The following is a 10720-nucleotide window of genomic DNA, read 5'->3' on the forward strand; positions in this document are numbered from 1 at the left end:
TCAATTTTTATTCTTTTGGAAAGATGCAATGCAATCTTCATTTCATTTTGCAATGGAGAGATAGTAATGGAGTGCAATGAAAATTCATAGGGGCAAAATATAAATGAGCATTGCCATCATTTTGGTAATGATGTGTAACAGCCATTATCATGAGTGCACCTAAAATGCAAACCACTCTTCTAATGATAATGCAATACTAGTTACCATTGTACATGTACAATAGCATTGAACCAAACGAGCCTGTAGTGTAGTAATTGCCAAGTCATGGCAAAAGGGTAGGACTTTGAGAATTGCATTTAAGGAATCATGCTCACTAGTTATTTATTGCATGTAACCCCTGAAGGACAGCATCATGTAATTTTTTTCAGCTTCACAACAGGTTCTTGCAGATACAGGTACATTTCCATGTGATTAAAAGCAATTATTGCTCACAATACAACACAGAAGGCAATACAGGAAGCCGTAATATATTACTACACATCTTTAATGCGTTTCGTGGACTAAATACAGCTTTTGACCATCCATAATCAATCCCGCATCAGTAATTTTACCAGCATCTTCTGATAGAATACAACAATCACTAGAAACATCTAGCTGCTCTGCTGCTGTTTCGATAAGCTCTTCAATGGAGTGTGGAACCCATAGTACAATCCCATGTCTTCTATGTTCTTTTGGATCCCATGGCTGGAAAGGAAAGACTGTACATTTCTTAGGATGAAATTTATCTGCAAACGGAAAAAGAAATATCAACAACGTGGAGGAGAACTATGAGAGGAAGGTGTGGAGAAATTTAGGGTGGAGGCCAGCTAGAAGACCGCCGGGGGGGGGGGATCTAAGGATTTTCACTCTTCAATGACAACGTTGAGTCCAAAGATTTTCTTAATGGCAACGTTGCCGAGTCTATCATATTTCTAGTTCTACAGAACAAATGACAATAACAGAGTATTGTCGAAACCTGTAAGTTCTGAGGAGAGATGAGGGAATTTTGACAATTGAGCAGACTTTGCTTCTTCAAGGAGCTTGATCAGATTCTTATTTCCACACAGCCGGGCTTCATCAATTGGGGTATTTCCCCACCTGCAAGGCAGAGAAAAAGGCAATTTTAATCCCAAGATGCGAACCCCGCACTTTACAGTTTAAAGCAAAATAGTGCCATTAGAATGAAAATGTTCGCATTTACAACAAAGGAATAGAAAATTTTAAAGTTGAAAAATCAGGTGAACTTATTAATGTTCAAATTACATGGAGAATTTCTGTGGCAATAATTCGTTGAGTTCCAAAGATTGGCCAAGTTATCTATGCGTTAGCATGGATCATGTCAGCATGAACACGCCAAATGAGTAATTTAACTTGCCTGTCTTTGATAAAAACGCTAGCTTCAGCTTCTATCAGCAACTTAGCCATTAAGAACAAACCCTCTGCTGCAGCAACATGAAGAGGGCTTCGGTAATCGTAATCTTTCGTATTAGGATCCATGCCATTAGATAATAGCCTTTTAAGATATCTGAATCTCCCCTTGCAACAGCATTACATAGAACACTGCCAGCATCCTCTATTTTCATAGAAGCCCCTTTTCCAACTAGTAAAGAAGCCACTCGATCATGTCCATTCTTTACAGCTTCAAATAAGGGTGTGTTCCCATAGTTATCTAAGCAAATCACCGAATTAATTATGTCCAGGATGTCAGAAGCAAATTTCGGTGAGTACATAGACACAGGTTTATTTTTTGATATCGAAGTACCTCTAGCATCGATTTCTACACCTTCATGAATAAGGAAAAGGGCGATCTCTTCATATCCCCTAGATGCTGCGAGATGCTATGAGAAAAGGACATTCATATCAGATAAGCATTTGCATATCAATATATGACTACTTTGCTCCGTAGTTTCTATTTCAAGTGACAGGGAGCGTGCTAGTTATCAGAGATCAACAACAATAACAAAAAGCTCTATCCGACTAGGTACAATATGAAATATTACATAAACGGGACATGCCATAATAAATTTTACAGGGATGCTAATGCTAGTGTACGGTATAAAACCAGAGCAAAAATAAATCTTCCGTGCAATGAGTTAACTTTGCTCTTAGAAAGACGAAAATCAAGAAGCTGAAAAGATAGATCCACTTATGCAGCACTGGCAAAACAGACACTCATGATCAGCTGAAGTCACGAATCCCCCTATTTTATGATACAATGAGCAAAGCTTGTAATTAGACATCAAAAGGAATAAAATTTTTAGAAGTAAAGGAGACGTGCAAATACAACTTCAATCTGTTTGCATAAAAAACCAAAATAAAATGTTTTAAAATTCAAACTTGATCACTCCTCCTCTATTCTGTAAAAAGAGTCAAACAGACACCCTAAGAAGTGTTAAACAACTCACCAACGGTGACCGTCCATCATAATCAGTCTTGTTTGGATCAGCTCCAGCTCGAATCAATCCCTTAAGATGATTCAGATCCCCATTAAAAGCTGCATTATTAACCTTCAAAGCAAGTTCAGCTTCTTGCTTTCCAATATGGAATGTGATATCTGACTCCAATTGCTTGCCTCGATTAGCGTCTTTTCCCTGAAAGTTACGTAATATTAAGTCGCATATTATGAAGACCACCAATAGTCAATTGTGTACGTGTAAATCAATGCTTCCATGCGAAAGTTAACTAGAGCATAATGCATTCGTAAACTATTTCATAACTATTCTACATGCCAATTTTCGGTCCAATAGAGAAGGAGGGGTATGGGACTATCAAGTGTATAGCCGTCTATTTACCTCTAGAAGGTTGTTTAATACTTTCCTCCCATCATAGAAGTATATATCAAGGATATCGGTAAATGATTGCTTATCAAGCCGCAGAAGCCTACACAGTTCACAAACCCGAACAGTATATGGCTGAGGAATGTTACATAGAATGGATATTTGTCCAAAGGAACTGTTAGGCTCTAGAAGCTGAACAGTCTCTTCAGATCCATTTTCACCGGGGCCTACTTCCTCCTGCACCAAAAAAAAGGATCTGGTATTTTGCACAAAGATGTAACTTTTTTGGCCATCATGCACAAACATATATGTTATGACCATCTTCTGAGGAAGGAATTCATTGAATGACCAACTGAACATAAAAAGAAGTACATTCAAAGCTCACAAGATTCTCAGTCTAGTTGTTTAGAAAATGCTTTCCATAAAAGGAGATCACATATTGGCAAGTTTTTTTTTTTTTTTTTTAAAAAAAGGTTCCACAAAGCCGAGCATGACACATGCCAATTCAGGTATCCATACCAGCGTTTCCAATAATAGATTACTGAGAAGCTCTAACTAAAACCGTTAGAAATTAGGAAGAAGTAATTAAAAAAGAAAAAGAAAAAGAAATCCAACCATACAAATTTACATTATTGGCTCTGGAAATAGAAATTATACCAGCACACCATGACAGACAAAGTATAGTTGATCTACAACATTTCCTTGTTCCAATATCACTTCTCCTGGGAGAAAGAATTCCTCATGGAGCCTGATAACCTGAAATATTAAAGGTGCAGAACTTCTTAACCTCCAACATTCAATGTGAAGATAAAGAAACAAGACCTTGACCAAAGCTTTCATCTTGTCACCAAAAACCAATTAATTTTGAGTTATGGAATGCAATTTATTTAACTCAGATACCCTTGTTAACATTCATCTCGTAGAAGAGGTCAAATTTACACATGCCACTTACTTTCCTTGTTCATTTTTATACAACATGTTGGTCAGAAGGAGATAAAAAATTCCCATGCATTTTCATTTATATCTTGTAATTATATATGATAAAAAGCAAATCCCAGTTTGCTATTTGTAGCAGATCAAGTCCAAAAGGAAAAGACAGCTTTGCACACCAATAACGTAAAAGATATTATGGCCATTTTGTACCAACATGCATGGAAAGTTTCGGTGCAATAGGGGAAAATTACTTACAATCTGATTGATAAATTCTGAAGAGCAATTCTTAAACAGAGAAACTTTCTCAATGTATGGCAAATATAATTCTTGGGATATCTGCAAAATAGAACAGATCGTTGTTCACATGTTGAGACCAAATTATTGAATTCAATGAATCTAGTACTTCTCTAAAGACACAAAAGGCAATATATTCTATTAAGACTCAGAGTACTCAGACATTTTAGATATAAGAGCATATGGATTATGCAATATATTCTCTTAATACCTTGGATCGAATTGAAATGGGGAGGTCCTGAATTGCAGCTGGCTCCCAGTGTAGCTACTTTCATACTGTAAGCGCATATGGCCTTTTATTTGTTCCCGAATGTCCCTTCCAAGTCTGTTTCTATTCATATATTTCAAAAGATCTGTCATTCTATCCCTAAACTTTTCTGTCTTTGATCCTTTGACTATTAAAGCCGTCATGTTACCAATTAAATAAGCACCAAGAACCATATCAAATGAAACATATATCATTATGAATATCATCTCCCTCATATTTACTGCATGAATGTCTCCATAGCCTGTGCAGGGAAAAAATATATCACAAACATAAATACATAATTAATTAAAAAACCTTCAAGAGAAATAAGACTGACATGATTTGGGAAGGTATGAAAGAGATTTATTCATTGATGCGCATAGCCAATTATTAACAACCTACCAACAGTGGCCATTGTAACAATAGCGAAATACAAAGATGTTGTGTAACACTTCCAAATATCAATGTCTCTGAAATGTGAATAACTATAGTCACCCAGCTTTAAACTTCCTATCCATGTGTAACCCTCTTGGGATGGTGGTAGTGTGGTGGCCAAGTAGTAGAAGATGCAGGCAGCTGTATGGGTGCAGTAGAGTTCAACTACTATAAGTTTGGCAATCCTTGTAAACATGTAATTAATACGTATATCCTTCTCTAGCCTCTGTAAAAATTCAGTCACTTTCCGCACCCGATATAATCTTATCCACAAAAGATACCTTACCCCCTCTATTCTTCCACTAGCCTGAATGCAAGCCAAAAAGAAACAAAGATCAGTTGTCGCAGTATTAGAGAAAGAACCATGACTTGAAAATCTTTGATAATCAAGAAAATTCGACAAAATCACACATCATGAAAAAAGCTATGAACTTTTCGTGATTTGATCATGTCGCAAATCCTCGGTCAATAGGATGTGCTGTTACTAATCTCCAACTAGCTAAAGAGTTGCATGTATGTATGCTCCACAAAATATTCTGGGATATTAATAATATGCATACTTGCTCTCCCGCTATGCAATAGGGTGCATTTGACATGACGGTCTAACTAACAAGTTTAGTTGACTCACATTGTGGTAAGATACAGAAAGCAGTCAAACGGCTACATTCACCATTGCTAGAGGGTCGTAAAGATCATTTCTCCCTTAGGACATGATAAATGTCCACAATAATCACCATGAACGTATAAAGGTACAGAACAGAGAGAGGAGAAAAATAATGCTTCTTACTTACCCATCATAGCCATGATAAATGCCCACAAACATCACCATGACAATATAAAGCTGTAGAAGTCTTTTGTTGGTTTCATCCAAGCTGACATACATTGCATTGGCTTTTCTTTACAGATAATAAAATTTTGGTGCGATCCCCAAAATGCGAATAACACCCTAAAGTACTAACAGAAAAGACTCGTAGACATTCAAGGAAAAAACAAGTGACTGCAGCTTCAGGTACTTGTAATGTTATCTCACTTAAGTATCCTTCTAATAGTTGTCCTTTCACTAAAAATGCAAACTATGCAGGAATTATTGTTACAGTAGTTACAATACCAGAAGCCAGCAATCAGAAGACAGCCATCCGACTCTCAAATGAAACAGCATCACAGATTACACGGAATCAATTAAGCAAAGTTTTGAACAGTCACCAGTATCACACAACGTGCACATGATCGAAAAAAATTGAGGGTAAAAAACTTAGTACTCATTACTCAAGAAATTTGGATTCCTGGGTGAGAATTAAAACCTTATAGATGATGTCCCAAGGCATACATCCAAGAAGATCAAAGATAAAGCTAGATTTCAGATACCTGCAAAAACACAAAAAGGTAACTCGTAAATCAAACAAGAAGGAATTCACACACCCCTCAGACAAGCCAGTAAGCTAACCATTCATGGACTTCACCATTGTCATTGCCGTAGTAACTGAGGTCATCATCCTAAAGCTTAAATTAAATTGCTGCATAATAATAAGCACTAAAATTAATGACAACTCACCGCAGAGCTATAGGGGTTCGCTTGTAGATCATACGGTAGGTCTGACTATCTCTATAAGCAACAAAGAACTGCAAAACAATGTCTACGAGAAATGCAACTTGGCCAATTATGTCCAGTATAAAGAGATCCGCGTCTAGCCCACGAAAAAATCCAAACTCCATTGGAGTGAAGAAGGATGAGTAAATTGCCCACAGCAATATGAATTTTGTCCATGCCCGATACCACCTGCAGTGCCCACCAATATCAGTTTACAACCATATAGCTTCCCATTTGTTTGAAACCCAGCTACCATACTCCGAAGTCCGAACTTTGAAAGCATTAATGCTTTCTGGAGTGGGAAGAAATAAATCCTCCATAAGATACCATGTAGAACTGCCCGGTGCAATGGCCAGCATGTCTTACAATTTTTAGTCAGTAATGTGTATTTTTCTTTTTCTCTTTTATGGTTATAATATACTCTGCAGTTTTTAGTTGATAAAGAAATGAAAATTTGACGTATGCTGAAAATATGTTTGAGGAGGCCCACGTTTTTTCCGCAGAAAAGATGGATCACTGTCATGAATAACACGGTCGACTTTTGTTAGGACTAGAAGGTTACTGAGCTTCTCCATAGTTGTTTCTCTTCATAATTTGCAACATAATATTTATAAACTAAAATGAACTATAAACTGAGCTTCTCCATAGTTGTTTCTCTTCATAATTTGCAACATAATATTTATACACTAAAATGAACTATAACGGCTTCTTATCATCTTCCAGTGCTTCAGAATTCAAAATTCAGACTATCCAGATTTCGAACCGCATGGCCTTTGGCTGGCTATGGTCCCGTAGAGGCGTGCAGAGAGAAACACTACTTTGATTCCAGGGTCTCGTGACTCGCATCCAGACAACAGAACAGCCATATGCTAGCTAAAATATCATCTTCCCGAATCATACTCTTTGCTGAATCAATCCGTCCATCCCAGTTAAGAAACATTATAAAAAAGATGACACAGACCACACCAAAAAAAAAAAACAAATAAAATGAAGAAAGAGGAGGAGGAGATGACACTGAACACGGCCAGCCATCCCTGCACTAACGCCCAGTGGCCAGTGCAACTCCTCATAGAATCGATTCAATTATTTTTGTTTTGATAATAAAATGAAAATATCATTCATTTTTATTTCCGTAAACATATCTGACGTTTTATTTTCACATGTACATTACCTACTCTCCTGTTTATCTCGATGTTTCGTTCCATTTATCTTCACATCATCATAAATCACGAACGTCTGTAACTTAATCGGTTAATCCTCCTCGCGCCAAATTATAATTAGGATTACTCACAATGCACGTGTTTTAGTGTCATATACTTTTTGGCCAAAATTTTCATACAGCTGATTATTTAGTATATTTATTTTTAAAAAAGAAAAAGATAATGCTATCATTTTCAATCGCTAAATGCCGATTATAATTATGCATCACTTGTCTTGGCATATGATCTCGAAGAAGTGAGATATATATACAAATAAGATTTTGATTATGCATCATTTTAATTGTGCGTGGGGGTGTGTCTCCTTCCTACATGAGAGAGCTAGGTTGAGGTTTAAAAAAAAATTTTATTACTTATCACCAATATTAATGTACTATCTCCAATTCTATTTATAAGACAAATTTTGTGTTCAAAATATAAGAGATTTTATAATAATTAAATTTTTTTTAATTAGCACGAAAATATTTAATATAGTTATATCATTATTTAAAATTAAAAATAAAAATAAAAATACATCTTACTTTTTTATAATATTAAAAAAATATTATTTTTTCTTAATATTCATAAAACTATTGAAAAATTATTTAAGGGAGTATCATTTTTCTTTTTCAAAAGTCTGTTTGGTTTAAAAAAAAAAAAAAGAAATAAGTGGGGGGAAATTTTTCTCCTCCCCCCTAACCAAATGAGGGGAGGGAGAGAAAGTACTCCAACCAAATACACCCTTTCATTTTTTAGCCGGATACAATGCAGTTACGCTTGTCGCACAGTAATATTCTCGTCAAATATAATCTCGCAAATAGGAAAAACCCCCGCATCAAGGAGAAAAACCTTAAAACATGCCAGCCGTCCGATCTTTTCCGCCAGGAAAAAAAGAGTCAGACGCAATCAGATGCTTCATGGGGCCAACATGTCCCCACCAAATTGGGTGTGTGGAGGGAGATGGATGGAGTGACGTGCAGATCCCTCCATTTGAAAGTTGCAGCTCTTTCCACCGAATAACAACACCCCATGACCCAAATCTAAAATCCCCTCCGGCACCCCCGACGTATGGAGATTGCCAGATTGGAGACTCTTTAAATAAATAAAAATAGAGAAATAACACCCCGTGAAAAAAGTAACTAATTCAGTAAGATTTAATAAGGTTGGTAAAAAAAGGAAGAAGAAGAAGTAAGATTTAAAAAGAAAATACAATTATATAAAAAGGAGTATATGGGAAGAAAGAGAAAGAGGAAACCTGTTCTCTGGATGAATGACGAGATCTTTGGAGAGGCCTCGGATGCCGTCAAGGACTTGGCGACTGAGCTTTTTCTGGTTGAGCTCATTCAACTCATTCTCAATCAATTGAAATCGGCTTCCTCGCGACGATTTTAACCTGTCTCTCAGGTCCTCCACTTCATACTCTCTGTTATCCGAAGCTGACGACGACGACGACGAAGAAGAAGATGATCTCGAAGACGACAACATTAGCTTCCGTTTCTCCTTGCCTTCCTCCCTCACCGCCTCCGCTTTCACCTCATTCCCAGGCATTTCCGAACTCGACGTTACTGAATTAACCTGTCAGATTCAATATAAACCAGCTCGGCGCTCGATGGATCGCGATCGATCGTTCTTGCTTAAAAATGCACGTGAATGTGATCAGCACGCTCTGCGGAAGAAATACCAGCAAAAAGTGAATGCAAATTGTAGATAATAACCACAAACTTCGGAATAAAAAAAATTAAATGAAAAAGAGGGAGAGAGACAAGCCGAAGAGGCTCTGCAAGATACCTTGGCAAGGTCACGAGCATTTGGGAGAAGTGTATGTAAATCTGGATCACGAGAAAGCCAGGCGATGTCAGTGTTGAGCAAATTGAGATTGTAATTGGATCACAAGTGAGATCGTGAGGGAAAGAGCTTTCGAGTCGATGCTTGAGACGAGTGGCTAAAAGGATCGAACATTTATTAAACTAATATTGACTGTGAGATTTGGCGTCTGCGCAGGACAAATTGGCAAAGAAGCGGGGGAATAGGGGCTCCTTTTATACCATCACACTCACCCCCAGGCCACCTTCGTTCCGCACCTTCTCAAAGGCGCACATAATTTACAAATCAAAACGAAAAGTTACCCACGCCTCACTCCTAAATATAGTCCTAAAATAACATAAATTTTAAGGTGGGTTAATCTCAAAAAATTTTACTAAAAAATAAGTAAGACAATTATAAATATGATAATTTTAATTATAAATCAATAAAGGTGACTTATGAGACTCGCGTGCCTAATTTGCAACTAACAATATTCTTGTATTTATATATAGTTAAATAAATTCGTATTCCAATTTATTTTTCAAGAAAATTTTTAATATATAGTAATTATTATTAAATTGATCAATTGAGATCTAAGTGTCTTAACAAAATTTAAACTTATAATGATGTATTTATTAAAAAAAAGGAGTAGTGTAGATTTCTCTTTGAACTCGTAATCAGCACATAAAAATTTTAAGTATTATTCTCATTTCATTGATCATGTTTTTAAATGTATACATCCGGCATCGCTCGCTATGCAAGAATCAAAATGAATGAATTTTCCTCAAATAACGACTTATAAACTAGAATCTAATTGGATAAAATCACAATAAAAAGTATTAAACATATCAAATAATATTTAAAATAATTTAAAACTCATGGTACTTTTTACATTTAACATATACTAAAATAATCTATCCTATCCAAAACCCCTAAAATATCTGTATACTGGAATGCTTTACATTTCCAGATTCAAATTAAATGAATTTTTTTGGTCGATGCGCATGCATATCTCTGTTGTGCCCATATCCATGTGGGATGATTTTGATTAACGTGCACTCCAATCAGAATAGAAGTTAATGGACGTGCGCGCGCGCGCGCGCATTTAACAGTCAATGGTTGTGTGGTTCTGTCATAACTTATCAGTTATTTCAACACTTGCTTTGCTACGTGTAGTTTACAGCTAAAACTCATTTAAGCCACACAATCACGCGTCAGACTAACAAACGCCTAAAACTAATGTTGGACATATCCGTTAAGAAAAATTTAACTAATCAACATCAACATTGTTCAACGTCAAGAAGATTTGAATTTGAACTTATGATCTGAATAATTGTTAAAATTCTTTAAACATCTCTATGCAATATTATTTTCTTTTGCGTTTTTTATCAGAACACTTTCTGATCGTTAAGAATTAAATAAAAAAATTAAACCTGTTGAATGAGGTGGGAAAGAGTTAATTATGTCC

The 10720-nt window shown here is 36.2% G+C and overlaps 1 protein-coding gene across 1 annotated transcript; it reads right to left on the reverse strand.

The window, feature by feature from the left end:
• Positions 1-290: 290 nt before the first annotated feature.
• LOC129318228 (potassium channel SKOR-like) lies at positions 291-9507 on the reverse strand. The gene is given in 16 exon segments (XM_054962886.1): positions 291-725; positions 956-1077; positions 1355-1502; positions 1505-1648; positions 1742-1817; positions 2385-2570; positions 2772-2993; positions 3414-3512; positions 3945-4025; positions 4195-4239; positions 4242-4492; positions 4633-4972; positions 5967-6030; positions 6218-6442; positions 8705-9115; positions 9238-9507. Coding segments are annotated over 15 exon segments (2538 nt in total). The 5' UTR covers positions 8998-9115; positions 9238-9507; the 3' UTR covers positions 291-483.
• Positions 9508-10720: the final 1213 nt, after the last annotated feature.

The sequence above is a fragment of the Prosopis cineraria genome, unplaced genomic scaffold, assembly GCF_029017545.1.
Source record: "Prosopis cineraria cultivar Desert tree isolate PC_DT_omini unplaced genomic scaffold, ASM2901754v1 PC8, whole genome shotgun sequence".
Lineage (NCBI taxonomy): Eukaryota > Viridiplantae > Streptophyta > Magnoliopsida > Fabales > Fabaceae > Prosopis > Prosopis cineraria.